This window comes from Mirounga leonina, unplaced genomic scaffold (assembly GCF_011800145.1).
Source record: "Mirounga leonina isolate KUSES-001 unplaced genomic scaffold, KU_Mleo_1.0 Mir_151, whole genome shotgun sequence".
Taxonomy (NCBI): Eukaryota; Metazoa; Chordata; class Mammalia; order Carnivora; family Phocidae; genus Mirounga; species Mirounga leonina.
Window position 1 is genome coordinate 41,530,530 of NW_023270377.1, and position 26,030 is coordinate 41,556,559.

General features: G+C 37.4%; 1 protein-coding gene across 1 annotated transcript in view; it reads left to right on the forward strand.

Annotated features, from left to right (window-relative positions):
• The window catches only part of TMEFF2 (transmembrane protein with EGF like and two follistatin like domains 2), a 226,765-nt gene that overhangs the window by 120,502 nt on the left and 80,233 nt on the right, over nt 1-26,030 (forward strand). The window contains exon 5 of the mRNA XM_035007499.1: nt 6,966-7,062. Coding sequence (XP_034863390.1) covers nt 6,966-7,062 — 97 coding nt within the window. The remainder of the gene's footprint in view (nt 1-6,965; nt 7,063-26,030) is intronic.

Here is a 26,030-nt window from a genome sequence, read left to right on the forward strand (position 1 = left end):
TGACCTGAAATCTGAGAGGCTTATAGCATCAATGGCATAATTCTTGCTCTCATGGCTTTCTCTCAACTGTGGCTCTGCTCTAAATATAATTTCATTCTGGGATTGGTTAAAGGAACCACTCCTATTCTGGAATATGCTTTTTTTTAATGCAAAGGGAAAGAGCAAGAAAGTAAAAATCCACATGATGGCTTTTATATAGCTTCTCATTTCCATTCACATTTCAATGGCAAAAGCAAGTCACAAGACCAACAGTGGTATCATGGAATTCAATGGAAATATGGCTATGGAAAGGAATATATGGTCCTTTTATCAGAAAGAGTAGAAAAATAATGGAAAAAATAAAACAATCTATAGTTTCATATGTCAATAGTGTCTTCCATGGAGAATGTGAGACTAAGTAAGTTTGAAATGTTAGAGCACACACGTGTCAGAAGTCAATCACTTAACAACGATAGGCATGAGTCTTCATTAGTACTGAAATCTCTGGCTTTTGTCTTGGAAATTAACAAAAATGAGTAGGGCAGCTCTGTAAAGTAAAACTAATTTTAAATAAAATCTTTAAAATAATAATAATTGCATTAAAATAAATAGACTAAACACCCTGATTAAATGCAGACGTGTTCAGACTGAATAGAAAAAATCAAGATCCACCTCTATGTTGTTTTCAAGTAACACCCTTTAAACAAGAATAATTTTTACCTAAGCAAACAAAAGCTGGTATGGCTATATAAATATCAGAACAAAGTTGACTTCAAGGTGAATAGTGTTACCAGAGATTAAAAGGGGCATTTCCTAATGACAAAAGGGTCATTTCTTTAAGACATAAGACTATTAAATGTTTATATACCTAATATCAAAGCTTCTAAATACAGGACAAAACAAAAGAACAAACAAAAGAGAACTAGAAACAATTTTATAGTCATTGAGAGGGATTTTAACACTCCTTTCTCAGGAAAAGATAGATCAATTAAACAAAAGCTCAGTACAATTATGGATGATTTGAACAATGCTAACCATCAACTTAAGCCCATTAACATTTATAGAAACTTACTCCTCAAAAGAAGTTACAACTTCTAAGAGGCATATGGAATATTCAAAAAGATAGACCAGGTTCTGAGCCGTAAAACAAGTTTCAATAAATTTCAAAGGATTTAAATTAAACAGAATATGTTCTTCATCCATGATAGAGTTATTAAACATGAATAAAAATAATGTAACTTGGAAAACCCTCAATAGTTGGAAGTTAAAAACATACTTACGAAATAATGCATGGGTCAGAGAAAAAAACTCAAAAGATATTACAATACATATTTTGAACATAAATACATGAAAACACAATATATCCGTATTTGTGGGATGCAGCTAAAACAGCCTATAGAAAGAAATTTATAGATTTAAATGACTATCTTAGGAAATAAGAAAGGTATAAAATCAAGCTTCCATTTTAAGAAACTAGAAAAATAATAAATTAAACCGTAAGTATATGGCACAAAGGAAATTATAAAAATAAGAGCAGAAATCAATAAAATAGAAAATTTAAACAACCTTGTATAAAGAACTCAAACAATAATGCTATCATACCCAAACTCTTTCGTAAAACAGAGGAAGTGGGAACACTTCCACCTCTTATCATGAGACAATTTTAAGCCTGATAGTAAGATCAAACAAGGACAATATAAGGAAAGAAAATTACAACCAGTATATCTTATGAACACAGATTTTAAAAAATTGAACAAAATAGCATCAAATGAAATCCGGCATTACATAGAAGGATTACATACCATGATTAAGTTGAACTTATCCCAAGAATGGGAGGTTCGCTTAACGTAAGAAAATCAATCAACGTATTTCACTACATTCATAGGTCATGAGAGAAAATTCATGTCCATAGGGGAAAAACAGAGATAGGACCTCAACCTCTACTTCACGTCATCTGACAGTTTTCACATCTGACAAAAACTGATACCCAAATTATATTAAAAATTCCTGCAACTCAAGAATAAAAAGAGAAACAAGAATAATTTTTACCTTGAAACCCAGTTATACCACTGCTAGATATTTGTCCAAGAGATATAAAAAACTAATATGCACAAAAAGTCCTTTACAACAATATTTATGGCAGCTTTATTAATAAATACAGTTATTGTTTCTGGCTAGTAACTAAAAGCAATCATGTCTTTCAATAAGAAAATGGATAAATGAGCTATAATATATTCATTCGTTTGAATACCAAGCAGTACAGAGAAATAAACTACAGATCCACACAACCACCTGAATTAATCTCAAAAGCTATGATGCTGAGTGAAAAAGGTGGGCACCATAATTAAATATTGTGGGATTCCATTGATGTGATATTCTAAAATAGTTAAAACAAATCTGTGGTGACAGAAATCAGATCACTAAACTGTCTATATATAGAGACAGGGTGGCAGTAGGATAATGGCTGGGAGGGTCACAAAGGAATCTGCTGGGATGGTAGAGTTGTTCCTTGCCTTGATATGCATTCTTCAAAATTGATTGAAAGATACACTTAAGATCTGAGCATTTCAATAAATATAAATTTTACTGCAGTTTTTAACAAAATAAATGGCATTGAATAACTGAACATTATATTTCACCATGTTTTCACAAATATCATAACATGGGTTAGGATATTTTAAGAGGCCCAGGAGTCACTCTAGTGGGTCAGGAAGAGAATGGCCTCCAGCTGGCACATCCGGTGTGAAGACCCATACTGGGCCAGAACAAGGTGGTGATAAAGGAACTTCGGTAACCTCCAGATGAAACCATTGGGGCAAGGAGAGTTGAGAGAGAAGTAATTTGATTATCTCTTTTTTTTTCCTTTTTTTATTTTATTATGTTATGTTAATCACCATGCATTACATCATTAGTTTTTGATGGGATGTTCCATGATTCATTGTTTGTGTATAACACCCAGTGCTCCACTCAATACGTGCCCTCTTTAATACCCATCACTGGGCTAACCCATCTCCCCACCCACCTCCCCTCTAGAACCCTCAGTTTATTTCTCAGAGTCCATAGTCTCTCATGGTTCGTCTCCCCCTCCAATTCCTCCCCTTCATTTAGATTATCTCTTAATAAGCCCCCAATCTAGATTTTTTTTTAAGATTTTATTTATTTATTTGAGAGAGAGAGAATGAGTGAGAGAGAGCGCACATGAGAGAGGGGAGGGTCAGAGGGAGAAGCAGATTCCCTGCTGAGCAGGGAGCCCGATGCGGGACTCGATTCCGGGACTCCAGGATCATGACCTGAGCCGAAGGCAGTCGCCTAACCAACTGAGCCACCCAAGCGTCACCCCAATCCAGAATCTTAAAGGATTAAATCAGTTCTAACTAAGGGCAGCACATTTGATAAAATATGCTTTCAGGAGCTCTGCCTCCTTTACCCCTCAAATTTCCCTCAGTCACTTGCTGAAATCTAAGTTTCTATAGAATAAAAGGAAATAATTATTTTACCTCACAAAACAAAAGGATTAAAATACAAATGTATAATTGAAATAATACTTTAGGATACATGAATTTTATTCCTGTGTAATCAGTGGATGAACGCATATGATTAAGAACTGGCCCTTCTCATTTCTGATAACATAGAAAGAACAGGAAGAAGAAACAGTCCTATTCAACACACATTTACTGAGCATCTACCGCGTGCTAAATCAGTGGTTTCCAAGCTTTTATGACTGTGACCTTTAGTAGGAAATGAAATTTATATCGCAGCTCTGTGTAGCTGTACATATGGATGACTAAAACAGTGTTATAAAATAAAACCTATGCTTTCTAAATGAGATGCACTCAGTGTTTTCTATTCTAGTATATTCTGTTTCATGTTTACAAAAACTCTGGTAAGTGACCCACCAACTCCATTTCATTACCCACTAATAAATTGTGAATGGTGGTTTGAAAAACACGGTGCTATCCTTGCTCCCCAGCATGTCGTCTGTGGGCCTGCAACAACAGTAGGTGGGGGCTTGCAAGAAAAGCATAACCTCAGGCCACATCTCCCACCTGCTGAATCAGAATCTGCATTTTAACCAAACCTCCAGGTGCTCCCCGTGCATGGTGACCTGTCACAAGTCCTGTGCTAAACAATGCGTGGAGAGAATGCTTGGGACAGACAGAGTCTTGTTGGTATTATTTAGGGCTGAGATTCTGACACAGGGATGGTTCGTCTTTTAGAATACTCATTTCTAAGCATCAAGGTTACAATTCAGTATCTCCAAGGATATCCCAGGGCAGTTATGCTAAAAACGATAAATAAATGAACAAACAAAATTTACCAGAGCTTCTGAGCCCCATTAAGAACCACTGGTCGACTTGGTTAAATGAAAACTCTGTACTGATTTGTTTATTACAAAGGAGCAAGCCTGTGCTTCAGGGAATATGGAAAGATTTTACTTTAGTTTTCACTGTGGATGACTTCATATAATATCATTTTATTCCCGGAATATTTATTGATGGAGGCATTGCTACTGCTACTTCTGAATTTGCCGCTTCATCCATATGGGAGAATTTGCAAACATCTTGATTCTACCGATAACTGTCCATTTATAGAAATGTAGTATGATTTCCAGTAGAAATATTATTAGTTGTGCTGAGTTAGCACAACTCATTCCCTAGGTTACTTCCAGTAGATCCCTAACCAAGGATCTCTACTGCAAAAGAAAATGGGGCTGCCCCTAAGTGACTATAACTGCTCATTAAGGACCTTCCCGTTGCGTTAGTATGTTTCCTGAGTGGTGGGAAGTTTCAGCCTGGAAGCTGCTAATCTTGCTAACACTAAAAGGCTCTCTCCCATTAGCAGCTTCTGTGTTGCATTAATAATAAGAAAGTAATAAAGAGACCGCAGCTGTTCAGTCTCTCCTGAGGAGAGGCCACAGCTTCCTTCTTATCCCCATGGTCCACTCTAATGGTCTTGCCTGTTTTAAAGTAATAGAGTGGATAATAAGTGTTGTCTATTCTATCAAAGTCTAAAATTCCCTCTTCTTTCTGGGGAGGAATACCTTTTCTTAAGACTTCCAAATGTAAAACTATACCATCCATACTTTTGCAATTGAAGTTGATCTGTTTAATTCATAACTTTTTTGACATGTAATTGCAAACCATCAAGTACGGGGGTGGGTAAGTTGCTTTAGAAAAAATAAATTTCTACCTTTCCTGGAAAAACTATAAAACAGGGGCACCTGGGTGGCTCAGTCGTTAAGCGTCTGCCTTCGGCTCAGGTCATGATCCCAGGGTCCTGGGATCCAGTCCCACGTCAGGCTTCCTGCTCCACGGGAAGCCTGCTTCTCTCTCTCTCGCTCCCCCTGCTTGTGTTCCCTCTCTCGCTGTGTCCCTCTCTGTCAAATAAATAAGTAAAATCTTAAAAAAAATTTAAAAAAAGAAAAAAGAAAAACTATAAAATAGAGAACTTCCTTAGATGGCTTCTTGTCTTTTATTTGGAGGGGGGGGGTTAATTAAATCACTTACCTGCACAGAAGTAAATTAAAGAAAATCAAGGAATTAAGACCTCTGCTTTTATAAATATTAAAAACTCTCTTGCTAATAGACAAAGAAGAAATGAGGAAAATATCATATTAAAACAAAATAAGTCAGACTGGATTTGTTAGTTTCAGGGTGCATGTTAATATATGTGTCTTTGTTAAAGATGTTATCTTATTAGTCTCATAAAGATTGGAGCCAATGCCATACTTAAGAGCTTGTGTTCTTTTTCTATTGAAAATATCTAACCTTTGGCAGAAGTACACTTTTTTAAAGGTTCTCTTGATTTAACATCCATTTTTAAGTATACTGTCTGTCCATAGAATAAAATTATCTATATAGTAGTTATGTTGTTGCAATTTTTCATCTATATCCAAACCTATTTTTGCTTTCAACTACATATTTTTTAATTGGGTAAATAGTAATCCATCATCTCAAAAGTGCTCTCAGATTTTCATTCCTTGGGGGCAAAATATTTAAGTCCAACTTACACTATTGTGTCCTGATTTTGAAAAGTTACTTTTATAATTAAGTTATATATTGCATATTTCTGTACTTGTAATTTATAGGAAAAAAAGATTAATATCAATAATCATCATCAGTGAGAATATATATATATATTTTTTAAAGATTTTATTTATTTATTTGACAGAGAGAAATAGCAAGAGCAGGAACACAAGCAAGGGGAGTGGGAGAGGGAGAAACAGGCCTCCTGCCGAGCAGGGAGCCCGATGCGGGGCTGATCCCAGGACCCTGGGATCATGACCTGAGCCGAAGGCAGACGCTTAACGACTGAGCCACCCAGGCACCCCGAGAATATATATTTTTAAAATGAAATATATGTTCATAATCCTCCTAGAGGAAATCACTATGACAGGCTCTGTGCAATATTTATATAAAATACAAAACTTACTGTATAAACCAACTGAAAGCAGTTTTCTAAAAACTTATAATCAATATATTTTCCTTCTAAGTATGAAACATCTTGAGAAAAAAGTAAGACCTATCTAATGTCAAGACGGCCCATCCAAATATTTTTAATTATGTATAAAAGCCTTTAAATGAAAAAAAAAAATCTGTAATTTGGGAAAGTGAAAATGTTAAGTATTCTTCATAAAATAAACACTAGATATTTCCTCTAGGCAAGTAACAGTCTAAATCCCTTTTAATTAATAACTCTTTCATATGGTCTACTTATTAGCCAAGTTTTTTGATAAATCCAGTAAACCCTCCTGTTTGTTGTTTCTTTTTGCTTGTAAAAAGTGAAGTGTTTACTACATATCAATTATTGCTAGTGTTTCCCTTAAATTTAGGGAAGAAAGGAAGTGAGTAAGACATTCTTTGAAACCCCAAAAAGCAAACAGGTCTATTGGAAAAGTAACAGCTTTGATACAGAATAGTCTTAAGAGTGTTGGTATCAAGCATATTTATCTGAATTACTTTTGTTTACTTTCTTCTGTTCTCTAGTCCATGAAGGCTCAGGAGAAACCAGTCAAAAGGAGACTTCAACCTGTGATATTTGCCAGTTCGGTGCAGAATGTGATGAAGATGCTGAGGATGTCTGGTAACGTGTTCTTTTTACTCTTTAAACAAATTATAACAATAATTAATTTCTTTTTACTCCATCAACCATATCCTAAAAGACATTTTCAGCATTTTTTCTTATCCAGTTCTGAAGGGGGGAAAATGAGGGCTATAATAACAGCAAGGAGTTTCTGAAGCTGAATTAAGAGCTGAACTAGCCAGGCAGCTGTTAAGAGCATTACTTGATAAGATATATTTAAAATATCACTTAGGCCCCCAAATACTGTCAATGTTAAGAGATGGAAAGAAAATCATATTTATCAGAACATCCCTCAAGAACCATGGTCAATCAACAATGGAGAGTTGCTACTCTGCTTTCTAGGATGGTGGATCTGGGTAACTGCAGAGAATTTATTTAAGGTATATGCATATGCACACCCATAGCTGAACTGGGAAGGCAGTAAAGCAAAGAATGACTTCTGGGCTACTCTCTAGGATCAACTTCTCCCTTCATCTGAGTAATACTCAGCTTCTTCTGAAAAGATACACTAAACAAATAATGAATAACATTCATTATTTTGCATGAGTCCCAAAATGTTAGTCTTCTAGGGCCTCCACATGTATTGGTCCTGCCCTAATCATACCCAAAGGGAGCAACCCAAAATTCACCAGAGTGAGGTCTTTGTGGCATGATAGTGGAAAGAGGCAGAGTTCTCCCTGGTTTACACACCTCAATTTTACACAGATATCTTTCAGAAAAACAGCCAAGTGCCCTTTGTTTTCTACATTATGCCCACTATGTTTGTCTAGAGGAGTTTATGATCGTTTTGATCAAGTTGGCTAAGAGATTAAATCTTCTCACCACAAAAAAAGAAATAGTAATTATGTGACATGATGGAGGTGTTAGTTAACACTATGGTGGTAATCATATTGCAATATATAAGCATATCAAATCAACACGATGTACACCTCAAATTTATACAATGTTATATGTCTATTATATCTCAATAGAGTTGGAGGAAAAAAACAATAGTTTTGATCAAACTTTTGTGGGTGGAGGAAGCAATTCATCTAAGGGACAAAAAGAAAAAACTAAAGGCAAGATAATTTTGGCAAGAGTTAAACAGTCTGCACTTAAAATATTTTAAGGATTTTTAGGATTCCAAGGGAGCAACTGGAGTTCTTAGGGTAAATTAATCAGGTACTTGTAGGTAAACACTATACCCCAGTGAAATAGCCATCCATTAATAAAAGCAAACATCAGTAGAGTTTTCGTACCTGTCAAACATTTCTCACCAATGAGTAGCTAGCAGCCAGTGGTAGTTTATGTACTGATTTGACTGTCCTGAGGTCAATAAATGTATATTTTCTTTAGTTCCACCCCAAAATTAATGAATCAGAATTTCAGAGAAGTAGGACTTAAAATTTTACTTATCTAAAACTTCCCAAATGACTATGAAACACTTCTGTAAAATAAATGACTGACTCAGAGAATCTTTGCTTCCTAAATGCTTTAGGGCTCTATATACTCATAGTCATTATATATTAAGACACACAGATAGGAAATGTATCCTTTAAATATCCCATTTTTAATGTTTGCTGGTGACCACATCTGTAGTTCAACATCATCAAGCTGTTAATTATCTTGCTGTCAGTTATTTTACTTTTAAAAAAATTCACATGGGTTCCTAATTTTTTCTTAAGAATTTCCATTCCCCTAACTTCTCATCTCTTCAGTGATCATCTTTAGGTAACAAAGCTCATTTTGCAAATGCAAAGATTTAAGAAATGAGATAAATAACAGCTAAAAACTACTAGTTGCTTACTATGGGTTTTGGTCCATCTGTTTAGTTTTTCAATTCTCAGTTACCTTCAAAATAACCCTAGGGGTAGATTCCACCATTATTTCCCTTTGCAAAGAGGAAACTGAGTTTTGAGGTGTTTAAGTGGTAGGGCCACAGTGAAGATATGAGGTGAAAGTAACTAGAAGATGTTAGCATTAACAATTCAACCAGGGGCGCCTGGGTGGCTCAGTCGTTATGCGTCTGCCTTTGGCTCGGGTCATGATCCCAGGGTCCTGGGATCGAGTCCCACGTCGGGCTCCCTGCTCAGCGGGAAGCCTGCTTCTCCCTCTCCTGCTCCCCCTGCTTGTGTTCCTGCTCTCGCTGTCTCTCTCTCTCTGTCAAAGAAATAAATAAAATCTTCAAAAAAAAAAACAAAAAAACAAAACAATTCAACCAAAGATGCAATTAAAATCGTATTTCTTTCCTGCCATGTCTGGAATAATAAGATAGCCAGATTGCGGGCAGCTTAGATGTAGTGACTCAAGACCTGCAGGGTTAGAGCTGGTGACAAGGGAGATGCCTGCAGCAGGCAATGGGAAAATGTCCAGGCAGGCAGTGTCACTCCTGGTATTCTAGCAAAAGTTCAGATCTATGGTCTGAGGGCAGGTAGAATGAGGAGATAGGGACAAGGCTGGTGGCATCAGAAAGATTCAACAGTAGGTCATAGGTCCCAGTCTTCAGAAAAAGAAGCTCAATTACAAAGGGAACAAGGAGAAGGGCAAAGCAGAACTTCAATTATCAAGGAACTGGTTATCAATCAGGAAAACAGAGACAGATACGGGCAAGACTGGATAGATACCCAGTTGCCGGAACTGATGTAGAAAGCCAAGCCTTGGTTACAAGGGGCTGAGACAAGCATCTAGATCTCAGAAATAAATTACAAGGTCAGAATGAAACCAGCAGCAAGGCTGACTGGATGCTGAATCAGTTAGCTTTTGGCTAGGACATCTTGTACGCCCCCAGCCTAGAGACAAGATTAGTTCCAAAATGCGGAATAAAGCTGAACCTCCAGATGGGGCTAAGTGGCTATAGCTGTGAAGATTAGAGGGATTCAGGGGGCAGGGAGCCAAGAAGATCATTATACTTCCCAGGCAAGAATGAAAAGTTGTTAGCATTTAAATAAAATGTACTTAAAATGTCCAACGTAAGCAAGAAGGAATGGTGCTGAAAATGGTAAAAGTATTGATTTTCATTTACATAAATACCTTTGTATGTTAACATATTGTATTTAGTTATGACCATGAAGGGCAGATTGGAACAGCTGAAGGACACAAGAATAAAGCAGTAAATGAAATTAAATAGGCGTGGAATGAAAGAGGCTATAAAATATGATAGGAAGCAGTTGGGGAGTGATCTGACTCTAGTACTAGTCAACTGAAGCAGAGGAGAGTTGATGTGCTGTTGATTTTGGATGAAACCACGACCAGGTCCTCTCCCAAACATAAAACACTGCATATGCTGTGTGGCAACAAAGAGTGCAACTCAGTCTTCAATTTTATTTTTTCCTTTGATACTAACTAAACTATAATTTTATGCACACAAATATCCTCAATCCTGAATTATGAAGCAACAAGATATGAAATACTACTATTATGTTATTATTGTATCTGCAATACTGAAACAAAGACGAAAAATTAATTCCTGATCTTTCTTTAACCCTGGCCGAAGAAATTAATATTATACATTTCACCACAAAAAAATAAGTCTAGTTATTCAAAAAATGCTTAGGTACTTTCTGGATGAAGTTAAATCTTTGTTAGAATTAAAAAGCCAGTTGATCAATTACAATCAATCATAATCAATTGATCTTCTTTTCATAGTTAGATGAGTTTTTGAGTTACACAAGTCACACTGGACATGAAGATAGATGATAGATAGGTAGATAGATAGATAGATAGATAGATAGATAGATAGATAGATAGATAGATAATAGCTAGATAGATGGTAGGGGGTAAGGAAAATGGAGGAAAGGAGGAAAAAATAACAATTAGAGGACGGCATTGATAAACCATGATCCTAAACACATTACATTTTAATACCTTTGAGAGAATAGATGGTTTATAAGCTCATATAAGCCTCTCACTTATATTCTCTGATTTCATTTCAAGGTTTTTCTCTTCCCTTTTTCTTCTTATGGAGAACATCAAGGCTGTAGAAATCAGAAGATGGTCAGGTTTACTCAATAGCAAAAAAACACCATTGCTTCAGAAGATTCTTCAGTTATATTTATTGACCTAGGTGTAGGAAAGAATTAAGCTTCCAAAAGAGAGAATTAAAAGTCCACATGGGAAGTGGCTCACAACACAGATATATCCACTCTCATATGGAGGCATTCCTTTATTTAGGATGGACTTCAAACAAATGGAACACCTGTGCAAAGAAATGTGAAAGCTTATTTATAGGGAAGAGGTTAAGAGGGGAAGGAAAGAAGGGCTTAAAAGATTGTGTCTCTTGATATCTAAACTGAAAAAATTCAAAACTAATATGTTTATACATCAAAGAGACTCTCAAATATATCCTGCCAAATATAATTTATAAAGAAAAAGAATGGTTTATAAATAAGTCAAACATAATAAAATTGACTCATTGCAAAGTAATAAAGCCCCATCTGATAGCACTGGGAATACCAACTTATGATTTCAACAAATACTTCTGGTACTTGGTTAGTTTTAGAAACAGCTTTTTATTCCCTTAATTATCGTACCTGATAAATTATTTCAGTAAGTCCAAAGTAGGTCAATGGTAACTCTCTTTGCACTGGGAGCTACTCCTAAGAAGTAATTAGCCTAGAACTTTCTGTTGGTCCTGTCAGTCAGAAATGGTTCAGAGCCCCGGGGTTGATACTTGATTTAATGTAAGAAAAAAGCAAGCTGATAGCTAGGTCTGATCATAGGAATGGCTGGGTAAGAAATTGGCTGCATGCCTAACATTTCCAGAGTGTCAGGATAGATCAAGGAAGGAGCACAGGTGTAAAAGCAGATGTGGCTCATGACAAATGATATAAAGGGACAATTTAAATTATGTGTATTTGCTTCACATGTATGCTTGATAGCTCCTATTCCCATTTTAACTTTGCTTTTGTATCATTCTCTACATGCTACTCAGGCTCCATTAGCAAAATCATATTGGCTAAAATGCTATTAATTCCTCAGTAGTCATTCATTTTATCTTTGAAAACATTAATCATGTTTTCCAGTTTCACTGCGTCACATCCTTGAGTTTGACTGCAATGGGAAGAAAGGAGAAAAGCAAAGTAGTTGCAGTAAAATGAGTTCAGAAAAACAGAATGAGCATCCATGTTTTTCTTTATTTCACTGACGTTCCATAACTGAGACAGGGTGTAGGCTTTGGCATTACTTTTGTGAGTGTCTCTTACAAAGACAGTTTAGTTTGAAGTCTTTAACATCTTGCTTCTTTGATCTGAGAAGGCTCCTTGTCACTAGGAAGACTGTTGCTGGCACCATTCCCACTCTTAATGCATTTTGGACTGTGGAGAATCATGAATATTTGAAGCAGGGCAATGGCCGTGGATGATCGCCGGCACTAGATTTTACCATACATATAAGCAAATTAGGCATCAGGTCCTGCTGACTTTAGTGCTTTTGGATTATGAGCTTGATAGGGAAAATTAAGATACCTCTGAGGAGAATACAGAAAATGGTTTCTTTTAAAACTACTACCAGTCAACAATTGAACAAAAGGATTGTGTTGCATTTGGGAAGTTTCCAGTTGTTTTCTACTAAGTAAAAAGAAGATTGGTTAGGATCATATATGGGATATCTAAAGAAGAGGATGCTGATTAGTCACAGAATCTTAGTGATCCAAGAGTCCATTCAGTCTCCCCTCAGGGTGTTTGCCTTTTGTGGATTTCCTTTGCTCTCTTGCCCCAGAACTATAAATGTGCTTACCATAATTAGGACTGACTTCTAACAGAAGTTTACTCATGGAGAGACTAAAAACACTCACACAACAAGAAAAACAGGTCTGTTCTTGAAAATCCAAGGTTTTTGTTGTATGTAAATATGGCTTCATGAGAAAACCTTTTTGATTTCAAGATTCCTAGGGAGTCTTGTTCTCCCTCAAACTGCCTCTTCTCCTCCACCATGAAGACAATGCAGTCACCTCTGAAAACTGCCATGGCATTTTCTGTTTCTACAGGTGGGTGGGGAACTGAAGAATAAAGACAGATCTTTTTCTTTTTTTTTTTAATTTCAATTTTTATAATTTTTTTTAAGATTTTATTTATTTCTTTGCCAGAGAGAGAGCACAAGCTGGGGGGGAGGGGCAGGCAGAGGGAGAGGGAGAGAAGCAGGGAGCCTGATGCGGGGCTCAATCCCAGGACCCTGGGATCATGACCTGAGCCGAAGGTAGATGCTTAACTGACTGAGACACCCAGGCACCCCTTTTATTTTTCTTTAAGATGTTATTTATTTATAAGACAAATCTCTTCTCTCTTCCATGCCTCCATTTGCCCAGAAAATTTTTTCAGAGAATGAAATATGCAGCTCTTGATTTGGGGTAACACATATTTCCATTCCTACAATTTCAAGAGAAAATGCTGATATTTTTAGCTAATCCATAACCAAATGTAAAAGTTTGATTTTATTTCCTTCTTTTATGTATTCCTCTACTTATCTGAATCAAGGGGAAAAAATCTTGTATTCTATTTTAATTCCGCACAATGAAATAAGATTTACAATGCAATGAGAGTTAAAGAAGACTAGTATTTGTTACATGGTCTGTACAAAGATCTGTGACAACAAATACCTTATCTGTGACCCAGACTTCTTTCTAGTGTGGCTGCCAATAAGTAGACAAACCCGCAAATGGAATCTGAACACTTTAAGTGTTACTTCAAAAGATAAATGAATAACAGTACCCTTCAAATGCACAACAGGCAATCTGAAAAAACAAGCAACAAATAGACAACTAACCCACCTTCCAAAAATGGACCTTTATTTATACTTTGTGAAAAGTAGACCTTAAAAAATAAAATTGAAATTTGAAAACAAACCATGGTCTTTAAAACAAAGGCTTACCTCAGGTCTTCTGTGTTGCTTGGCTCTTTGGAAAGGGCTCGGATTTTCACCTAAGTTCTGGAACCTTCTGATTCTTTCTCAGTAGCGATGCCACCACTCTGCTATCATACAGGGATTAATGAAACTTAATCAGGGTATGACAGATAACGAACATAATCTGGGGTGAACTGCCCAGAAGCAAAGAATAAACTATTCTCAACTTTCACATATGTTGTATATGTTTTTATACTTTATTTAACTCATGCAGTATAAATCATGTAAACTTCCATTTTACATAAAAATAATGAAATATTGCATGAGGGCAGAACAAAAGAAACAAAATTCCTAAATACATATGGTGTTTCTACCACTAACTTTTTGTTGTTGTTGTTGTTACCGGTTTCTCTTCTTACTTGCTGTTTGAATCTTATTTTGCACTGTCCCTTGCTAATGGCGTGTTGCCTTACTTCTGGTGCTCACTCACCAAACGCTCACGCTCAGTTTCCTCTTGACTTTTCTGAGTCTCAGTTTCTTTCTTTTTTTTTTTTTTTAGATTTTATTTATTTATTTGAGAGAGAGAGAGAGAACAAGCGGGGAGGAGGGGCAGAGGGGGGATAGAGAGAGAGAGAGAGAAGCAGACTCCCCACCGAGCAGGAAACCCGATGCGGGACTCGATCCCAGGACCCAGAGATCATAACTTGAGCCCAAGGCAGACACAACCCACTGAGCCACCCAGGTGCCCCTGAGTCTCAGTTTCTAGTATACTCCGAGTCAAAGATTCCTGTCCCTCAGAATCAGAGAACACCTGTTCCATGTTCCAGCATCCCAGTGTAACACCCCAGTCTCAGAAATAAAAATATGAATCTCATAGTTAACCAAAATATCAGAACTTTCAAAAGCTTGTTTCCCATGTTGCAGGCACCATTATAATGTTTACATTCATGGAGCTATTTAATCCTTTTCATAATCTCATGAAGTTAGATACACTAATAATTCCAATTTTATAAGAAAGGAAACTGACGCACAGAGTAGTTAAACAAAGTGGTTTGCCCAAAGCCCAATAGGAAGTGGCAGTGCTAGGATTTGAACCCCTTCAGACTGACTCCAGAGACCACCACTCCCTGTCTTCTCAGATATTTAGTGACATAGTGTGTGTGTGTAGCAAAAATTATGTGTACACACACACATATACTGAATTTCACATTTTTTTTCTTGAAATAGAACATGAAAACCAAGACTTAAGTGATGAAATCCACCACTAAAAGGTCCACATTGTCTATGATGGCCTCAGTGTATTTTCTTTCTCACTAGGTATATATACTTTACTTCCTTAGAAACTGTGTGGTTTTCCTTTTTTGTTGTTGTTTTGTTTTTTTGTGGAAGCATTGAATTATCTGTGGAGAATATCCTTAGGACAATATGCGTGCCCAATTAGGTGAGGTTATTAGGCATAGGGTGGCTAAGAACAGACATATCTTCACCAAAACCTGGTTATTTTGAGCTGCTTCAGCTTTGGGTAGCTGGTATTGAAATGATAGCGGCCACCCTGATTATGGACCAGGGTAAACACTATTTATACAGTAACCACGGATAGGTTTCAGATCTTTTCTTTTCCAGGCAGGAGGCACGTGACACAGCTGTTAGAGACGAGCCATTTAACACTCCTCCTTGCTCGAGTGCTGGTGGGCCATTCTCAGCATCATTGCAAAGGGCAGAGAGCACTGAGGAGCCTTGAGGAGCAAGGGCCCTCCCTGTCCAGTAAGCCATCCGACAAGTAAAGTTGTCCTTACTATCTCTGGGAATAGCTGATGGACTACATGCCCCTTTCCAAATAGCAAAAGAGAGTTTGTCACAAATGCATATTCTTACTGTAACAACAGAAACTGTGATATGTAGAGAAAGAGGAGAAAATCACTGAATTAAAGGGCAACTAAAATGACCCACATGCCAGTGGGTTTTAATCCCTGTCCTAGGGGCACTGCCCTGTTCTATCTTTCTATTTGGCACTTAAACATATCATGTCAAGCCTCTTATTTCTCAATCTAATGTATCTTCTTGAAGTTTACATTAAGATGGATTTTTTTCCTAATTATAAAAGTGGTACATGTTTATCATAGAGAATTTGAAAAAAAACTAGAAATATAAAAACTCCATTAAGATGTCATCCCATCATCCCACCATTCCAAGATAACCACTGTAAAAGGTATATTCCCCGCCCCAACTCTGTGTTTATGTACGTGTGCATACATGTGTCTGTATACGTTTCTAATGATAATCGAATCATATTTTACACATCAACAGAGCCTCTCTCTTAAAAATTTCACTTAACGTTAAGGCTGAGTTTGGAGATTGTTGGGAATGCTAATCAAATTGATGGAGAATATACTTAGATTTGAACATGATTTCTGTGGCCCATATTCTAATTATCCTTTTAAAATTTATGCACTTCTCAAAACAAATGGATTTGAGAGTACTGTCCTAACATTTTTGATCTAAAAAATTTACCAAAGCGTCAATCCCTTCTAAGTCTACATTAGACATTTTTCTTGGTTAATGCCAAGAGACTGGATAGTATGTGTACTGAAAACATTTCATTGTCTGTATCCAGAGCATTCATAATAAATAGCTTTCTGAGGTATAAGCATTATTTACAGAGAAACTGTCCTCCCAAAGGTGTTTTAAATTGGGTAGAAACCATTGCTAGTCTTCAGTGGTTTACTTCCAAATAGTAATATATTGTATGTGTTGGTTCATCTAAACAACAAATCAGCAAGCCATCCTCGGTAACCAACATCAGTCTGTTCCAAACACATTCCCCTACAAACAGGATGTGTACTATCTAATAGTGATTGAACAAACTGCAAAATTACATGCAACACCCAATCGAACAATCAATATTACTGGAGATCTAAATGCTTATTATAGTAAAAAAAAAAAAAGAAGAAGAAGAAGAAGAAAGAAAAGAAAAGAAATGAAATGAAGGAAAGGGATATCTGATTTTTCTAGACCCCCAGCCGATGCCTAGTAAAATTAATCAGGAGTGGATCCATTCATACCTTCATCACTAAGCTATGAATGAAACATAAGAAATCAGGATGATGCACTTCGGACGGATAATCTTCTAAAGATTGTTTACCACAGCTCTTTTTTTATTCATTGCAGTCTTTTCAAAGTCTGACATAGTAGTTTACTCTGTTCTCTGAGCTCATTCTAAAATAAGCTTTCTATTGGGGCGCCTGGGTGGCTCAGATGGTTAAGCATCTGCCTTCAGCTCAGGTCATGATCCCAGGGTCCTGGGATCGAGTCCGGCATTGGGGTCCCTGCTCAGCGGGGAACCTGCTTCTCCCTCTCCTTCTCCTGCTCCCCCTGCTTGTACTCTCTCGCTCTCTGTGTCAAATAAATAAATAAAATCTTAAAAAAAATAAATTAAATAAAATGAGCTTTCTACTATCAAAATTGTACTATCCAGGATAATAAAAGTAATGTTAGCCCACAACTAGCTATAGTGTCTATAATCAGCAGCTATTAAAAGATACACAAAAATTGGGGGAAATGCAAAAATAATAAAAAGTAAAATGCTAGCTTCACATTAGCAAAAATTAGTGATATATTTCTGTAATAAGCATAGATATCTACATAAACATAGTACTTTATTTATTTTTAAGATTTATTTATGAGAGAGAGACAGTGGGGGGAGGGGCAGAGGAAGAGAATTCTCAAGCAGACTACCCACTGAGTGCAGAGCCCAATGTGGGGCTTGATCCCCCGACCCTGAGATCATGACCTGAGCTGAAACCAAGAATCAAACACTCAACTGACTGAGCCACCCAAGTGCCCCATAAATGTAGTACTGTAAAACATTCAAATATAACATCGAATTGTCAATTATGACAAAGAAATAAAATATTTGCTTGAAATATGCAGTTTAATTTTAATTGATTATACTTTTCTTGAAAATAATAATTAAGCATTAGTGAGCACTTACTTTGTTCCCTGTGCTCCTCTAAGGGCTATGTGTTGATTAACTGGTGTAATCTTCATAAAACTAAAATTTAGGTATTATTAACATTCCAGTTTTAAATATGATGAAATTGAAGCACAAAGGTGTTAAGTAACTCATCTAAATTTACTTAGCTATTAAGGTTCAAAGTCAAGATTTGAACCCAGAGGACATACTCTGATCTATTTTGTAAACATTGTGCCCCAGAAACCTGGGGGCATAGTGGAGGACTTGCAAGACTCAGAGGAGTTTTACATTTTCTTGGGGAAACAGAGAAAGAAACATATGTTTAATTAGGCTGGAAGTCAAGTGCACCCTCTATAGAAGCCAAGTGGGTCATCTCATTTAATCTTTCACAAAGGTATGGTAAGTTAGGTCTTAATTTTCCTCCACTTATAGAAAGGAGGAAACCAAGTTTTGGGGAGATCAGTAACATGCCAAACATATGTTGCTAGGTAGGGGCAGTTCTCGAGTTCAACCTCAGATTTTTTTTAACATAATTCCAAGCTGCGTGCCCTTTTTCTTGCATAATGCTAGAGAGTAGATGTCAAGGTAGAATTAAGTTAGTTAAGAAAACTGTTCTTTCAGAGGGAAGAATAGCTTATGACTGAGATTGTGTATAGTAAATGAAAGGTTGAAAAAGTATTCATAGCCAAATGATGGAAGACTTAGTTGTCAAATATATTAGGGTATATTATAGTTAGGATAACACTGTTACTGGTCGGAGAGTCTGCATTGTATGAATGGAGGTCTCAGTCCTTGGATTCCCCACAAGATTTACATGGGGATCCATGCTGAAATAAAGACAGCCAGAAGGAAAATAGCAAGGACAAAGCAATTTACTAAAGCAAAAAGTACACTCTCAAGGTCGGGGAGTGGTCAGGTTCCACAAAGTGGAACCGACCCTAAATAGTTTTGGTATTGGGTATTATTGGGTCTGTCTGGGCTGAGAGGAGCAGTGATGTATAGTGAGGAGGTCTCCAATGAGCGCTGCTTTCAATCATCTGGAAACTCCTCCCACAGGTTGGGAGGGGAGTTTTTGACCCTACAAGGTTTGTACCAGAATGCTCATGGCAACCTTTCTTCATCCGGTAGGGTTGTTCCTGCAATGCAAGTGCATTATAATGAATCTAGGGGTTACCCTGGGGCAGAGGTGGAAGAGGAGAGCCCATGCTCTGCACCTGTGGCTCTTGATTTGTCAGACCCAAGGTCTTGGAAGACACAAGGTCAGGATGTTTTGCCCCTGGGCTTTTAATGTGTAGCTTATTTATCACCGGCCCTGCCTCCAGCTCCTGTCTCTATCATACCCCTTCAAGGAGCTTGGGGCTCTGCCTTGCGGTGTTCCTTCCACTGCTCAAGTCTAGCTTCTACCTAACAACACTAAATGTTATAACAGATAAGTGTCAAATTCTTAGAGGTATAACACACACACACATACACACACACTTACTTCTTCCTCTTATCACAGTCCAAGCAAGTGTTTTTAATCAGAGAGTCTTCACATGGTCTTTTAAGAACTGTGTCTCTTTCCATATCATGGGCCTGCCCTTCCCTAAATCACTGAGGTTCTATTCACTCATTTAATAGGAAGCAAAAGAGAAGAAAAGATCATACATGGGAATTTTTATCAGCCAGTCTTGGAAACGGCATTTCTCGATTCCACATATATCCCTCCCTCTGGCCAGAACATTTGCTATATTGTAAAAGTAGCATTAAGGAGAAAGAAACCAGTAATAAAGTTCGGTAATGGCCCTAAAAGAGAGAGATTGGAATCAAGAAAGCTGTACAGTAGCAGTAGATATTTATTTAGCATGTATAATGGGTCATCCTCTGTCTGAAGCCATGACAATACCACATATGACACAAAGTTCCAGCCCATAGAGAGCTTATGTTTTGGGGAGCTTCTCATCCAAGAGGGTGACGTAGACATGCTAGGAAGAGGAGATATAGGGGGGGGATAAGTGATAAAGAAATAAAATAGTAAGCAAGCAAGATACTTTCAGGTAATAAATGTTCTGAAAATCGGGGTCCTGGGAGAAGGAGCTGCTACTTAAGATTGGGTATGCCTCTCTGCGATTGTCATTGGAGTCAAATAGGGGGCAAGATCCAGCCTCACAAAAATCTGTAGAAGCAGAATTCTGAGCAAAGAGAACATCTGGTCCAAAGGCACAAAAGTGCAGGTGAGCTTGGTGTGCTGAAGGAACTGATTGAAGCTTAGTGCAGCTAGAGCCAGAAAATTAAAAAGAAGGTCTTAGATGAAGTTGAAAAGGGGGCCTGATCATGAAGCTTCTAGCAGGCCTTAGTGACAAATGTTGATTTTATTCTAAGTATAGTGAGAAGCCTTCCGATGTGTTAATCTGGAAGTGATATGATTTAGTCATCTGCACTGCCCCTCCCTCCTGAACTTTACGAGACCACTCCAGAACAGGGTCACTGCCCCCTTCTCCCATATCCCACAGCACTTTCCCTCGTTTCAATCTTCTCAGTAGTTAGTTACCTGGAAGTGTAGATATGTGATTTCCTCAACTGAAACATAACCTCCCGGAGAGCAGTATATAATTTGTGGCTCCCTCAGTAACAAGCACAGTTCCAAGAAAGCACTTAGGGCCTGAGTAAGTACATGAATACATGAATGATGAATAAATAAATGAAGGAAAGAAAACCAGCGAAAGGGATAAAGAGCAATATCCCCTTGTATTTGGAGTCTGCGATGTGCTTGTCACTTTCGCTATGTCATTTGATCCACGTGAGCACAATGGGTACGTGCAGAAGAGTTTGGTAACGGCACAATTATGAGAAGCAAGAGATTAGAAAAAGAGTCAAAGAGAAATTAAGATTTTTGAGGCTGAGCACTGGGGAAGAATAAGGGGAATTGGGATCAGGAGGTGGAGTTGATTTGGAGCATGAGAGGAAGGTGATGAGAGAAAGTTACATTCTGATTCAGTTGATAAAAGGCAGAAACCCATGGAATGCCCTGTAGGCAGATGATTAAAGGTTAAGTTGTGTGGTGCAGACGGAAAGAGCTGCAGGAGTTCAGAGACATCTAATAAAGTGAATTTGGGAACGAGCAATGAAAATAGACACTGGAATAGCAAAATGTTAGACTGCTAGGTAAAAGGACACAAAATATTTGCGAAAAATAATGTGATGCTGGAAAGAAAGGACAAACTAAATAAAAAAAAAAAAAAACAAATATATCAGTATATGTTAATTAAGAGACAAGAAATTAAAAATAGACCAAAGAAGAAAAAAACTAAGGAGCCACTGTCCTCCATTTGTTTAATTAAAAGATAAAATTACCGCCCTGTTCCTCACTAAATATTTCTGATTTCCCAGATCCAGAGTAGAGAAAATAGGACTGTGTTACAGGGTTGTACTTTCTGGCTCCCTTGACGTTGGGATAACTCATGTGTCTAGTCCAATACCTTGACCAGGGACTGAGTATTTGATTACCAACACACAACTCTGCCAAATTCTTTTGTTTTTCTGGCATAGTAACTCTCGGTGTTCAAGTAGGTGACTGCTTCATCATCCTGGGCCCTTGGGTGAAACATAACATGGACAAGAAATAGATCTTTGCTGCATTAAGCCACTGAGATATTGAGGTAGGATGTTTATTACTACAACATAACATCTTATCCTAACTGATAAACATGATATCAGTGAGAAAACATAGATGTGGAGTGAAATTGACTCTTGAGATAGGAAACAATGGAGAAATTAAGGGTCATTAAAGAAGACAGAGACTCAAAGTTGGCAAATGATCCATACTGCTATGGTCTGAACATTTGTTTCCCTCCAAAATCTTATGTTGAAACCTAACCTCCAAAGTGATGGTAGTAGGACGTGGGGCCTCTGGAAGGTGATTACGTCATGAGAATGGAGCCTTAATGAATGAGATTAGTGTCATTATAAAAAAGAACTCAGAATGCTAGCGCACCTCTTCTGCCTTGTGATGTTACAGACAGCTATCTGTGAGGAAGTGGACACCACTAGACACTGGTGCCATGATCTCGGACTTCTCAAGAGCTGTGAGAAATTAATTCTGTTTGTATAAGCCACCCAGTTTATTGTATTTTTATTATAGCAGCCCAAATGGATCAAAACATTGGCCAAGCTTCCAACATGCTTATCCCCAAAGGCCTTTCAGTAGGGTGGCCCTGAAAACTTAACTGCAGATGTATTGACCTGCCCATCCACACTCCACCCAGTGAGAAATAGGCTAGGCCATCTCCTTTAGGGAGACTGGTGAAGTCCTCCAGCTGGCCGGCTGTGTCACTCTCCCTGCCTCGTCTTCAGGCCTAACATGAATTGGGTTGACTTGCTGAGGATCAGGAAGTTGAGAAGACAGTCAGTGGTACTTCCAGATCTCCAGCACCATAGTACTGTAAAAAAGAAGAAAAAGTACTGGAGATAATCAGAATCACAAGCATAAAATAGGGGCACCTGGGTGGCTCAGTCATTAAGAGTCTGCCTTCAGCTCAGGTCATGATCCCAGGGTCCTGGGATCGAGCCCCGCATCGGGCTCCCTGCTCAGCGGGAAGCCTGCTTCTCCCTCTCCCACTCCCTCTGCTTGTGTGTCAAATAAATAAATAAAATCTTTAAAATAAAAAAAAAGAAGCATAAATAGGACGACAGTTTATAAACAGGGGAGAGAAAAATGCTTGATTGGTTTCTGATAAGAAGGATATATTTAGAGAGATAAAACTGAGCTTATAAGAATAAAGCAGAAATTAATTTTCCATTTGAGGCCTACAAATATAGAGACTAGTAAAAGGAAAAAAAAAAAGAGGTAAACTCATTTTTATTCCTATAATGTGCAACATATCCATGATTTTTTTCCCATGGAGGGATGAGGAAGAGGGAGGAAGGGGGGGAGACAAATATATTTTTTAGCTCAATCTTTGACTACTTGTAGTGACCTAATTTTAAGTCTGAGGAATTATACTTAAAATATATCTGAGAAAACTATATTCATTGGCCACGAGCCAAGAATTCAAATCTTGCTGGTCATATTTTAATAGACAAAAGCATGCTTTGATGGATGGATAGATGGGTGGATAGATGGACAGGTGATTGTATGGAGAGATATATGCCATATAGATAGATAGATAGATATAATGAGGCAGATCAGTGTCTTGAGAAACCATAGATTTTATATAAAACAAACAGAAGGCAGAAGGCTGAATGAAAAGAGGATTTTTGTGCTAAAATCAGTCTGAGAGCGCAGATACTGAAGTTAGACTGTCTGAGCTTAAATTTTGGTGTTGCCACTTACTTCTGGTGGCCTTAGGCAAGCTCCTTAACCTTCTTGCATCTCAGTGTTTTCATCCCTGTAAAGTGAATTGGAACATTTATTATATAAGGGTATTAGGAAGGTTAATAAGAATATTCATTAACTTGAGTTCTGTTTGAATTTTTTATTCATAAACATATATCTCAGAAATGTTTCTCTTTACCTATATTGTAATACCTTATAGTTCAGACTGTGATTTGGAGAAATACTATTCATTCTTATTATTGGTGACTTGTATGATGGTGTCCTAGCTTATCTCAGAAATTCATGTCTCCAAAGAAACCTTTTAAATAGGCCTTGAATCCTAGCACTTTTTCCACTGAGGTGGGGGATGGAGAGGAAGTGAAAACAATCGAACTGATTGTTTGGGATTGAATAAATGAAATGAATGCTTTGAATTTTTTGTTATACTTCAAAAAATAGTATAGATGTTAAATAGATTAAAGAGTTTAAACCATGAAAAATAACACCATCCCGAATTCTTAGGAAAGTTATTTTTTGTGGTTGTTAGAGGGAAAAAGAGAGTTTAATTTACAATATAAAGTAAATAGCAATTGTTCACACTACTGTTTATTGATTTTGTATTAAATCCAATGCTAAATAGTTTACAAAGATGATTATGTTTAATATGCAAAAGGATCCTATGAGGGTTGTTATCCTCACTTCATCAGTGAGGAAACTGAGGCTTACAGGGCCACAATAAACCCTATATCATATATTATGGCTAATAAGTGGAATGAAGCAGGATCTAAATGTAGGCAATCTGGTTCCAGAGCCCAGGCTCCTCACTACCACACTAAATTGCCTCTCAAATAATCATAGTGCGTTAAATCCACTTTGGAGATCATATAATCCTGTCTCTTTGTATTACTGCCTGTAAATGTAAAGCAGAGAGAAGTTAAATGATCTGCCCAAGGTTATACACTTCCATCTTTTCCTCAACATAATAACACACTCTCGTTTAAAACTCATTTCCAGGATTTATACAAACTAGTGGTGAAGTCATGACATTTTTTAATTGAATGCTCAATAAAAGAATCATTTTCATCTTGTTTTTCCATCTCCTGTCCATGAATGAAATGTAAAAACATGTTGTGAAGCTGAGAGTCCTTATCTCCACTAATAGCCTGCTTTTTCATGGAAGGAGGAAAACCATCCTTACGCTGAGTCTGTTTTAGATGAAATAAGCATGTAGTCATTTTCTTTGTGAAGAACACCTCTGAGGCATTAAAGGAAAAGATGTCAGGACTGACCTTCTAAGTCACATAACTTTAACTTACAGCCCACACATGACTTTAAGAAAAGTGTGATCTCTCCTACACGGCCAGTAATATACCTTTCTGAAGGTCCTCCAGGTCACTTCACTACAGTTCCAGGTGGAAAACCAATGAGGCTAACAGTGCTCTACCTCTTCAATAGACCAATTACTTTTATTTCTGAATGTTGATTTTTTATTTGATCAATCTTTACTATTGCTTTATTCAGACTTTAGAAGAGGTGTGTACAAGTATGTATAGTTATCTGAATAATCTTCTGATTTCAAAGTTAGGAATTATTTTTCCTGAAAGTTTACAAAGGGGTCACTTCTACCTTTTACAAAGCCAGAAAGCAGGAACAACTCTAGATCATTTTCTTTGAAAACTACATACATGGCTGAACACAATTTAAAATCTGTTAGAGGTGAAATTTCTTTTTTTTTTTTTTTAAGATTTTATTTATTTGACAGAGAGAGACACAGCGAGAGAGGGAACACAAGCAGGGGGAGTGGGAGAGAGAGAAGCAGGCTTCCGGCCGAGCAGAGAGCCCGATGTGGGACTCGATCCCAGGACCCTGGGATCATGACCTGAGCTGAAGGCAGACGCTCAACGACTGAGCCACCCAGGTGCCCCCAGAGGTGAAATTTCTGTTAAAGGTTCTCCACAAGAGCTTATTCTGGTCTTTCACATAAAGGCCCAGCTCCCTCACAAGTTTTGGGATGTTAGTTGCATTACCTAAACTTTCTGAGCCTCAGTGTCTCTATCTGCAAAGTGGGAGAGCTAACTGTCTACACACAGGATGTTTATAAGTGTTAGATGCTAAGACTTAATAGGACGTCTAGGACAATGCTTGGTACTCAGCAAATATCTGATACTATCTTTGTGAGTTCAGTATCCAATTATATTACATTCATCTAGTCCTGAGGTTTCAATTGCTACCTTTAGGTATATGATCAACAAATATTTTGCAGCTCTGACTCCCATGGCCTGAGCATTCATTTATTCATTTAACACATATTTATTATCCACTCTGTGTCGGATGTTGATCAAGGTGCTGGAGTTACAGAAGTGAACAAAACAAATAAAAAGTTTCATTATTGAACTTACTTTCTATTAGGAAAACATGATAAATAAGTAAACATAAGTAGTTTATTAGCGATAAATGCACAGGTTAAAAAAAAGAGCATGAAAGTAACATGGAACTTATTAGGACGTATTGAACACATATTAAGGAAGTGAGGAGTGAATATTATAATTTCAGATAGAGTGCTCAAGAAAGGCTTTCGTGGGGGAAATCGGAGGGGGAGACGACCCATGAGAGACTATGGACTCTGAGAAACAAACTGAGGGTTCTAGAGGGGAGGGGGGTGGGAGGATGGGTTAGCCTGGTGATGGGTATTGAGGAGGGCACGTTCTGCATGGAGCACTGGGTGTTATATCCAAACGATGAATCATGGAACACTACATCAAAAACTAATGATGTAATGTATGGTGATTAACATAATTTTTAAAAATTTTAAAAAAGAGAGGCTTTCATAAGAAGGCAACATTTTAATAAAAGGATGAAGGATATGAGGAAACAAACCCTATAGAT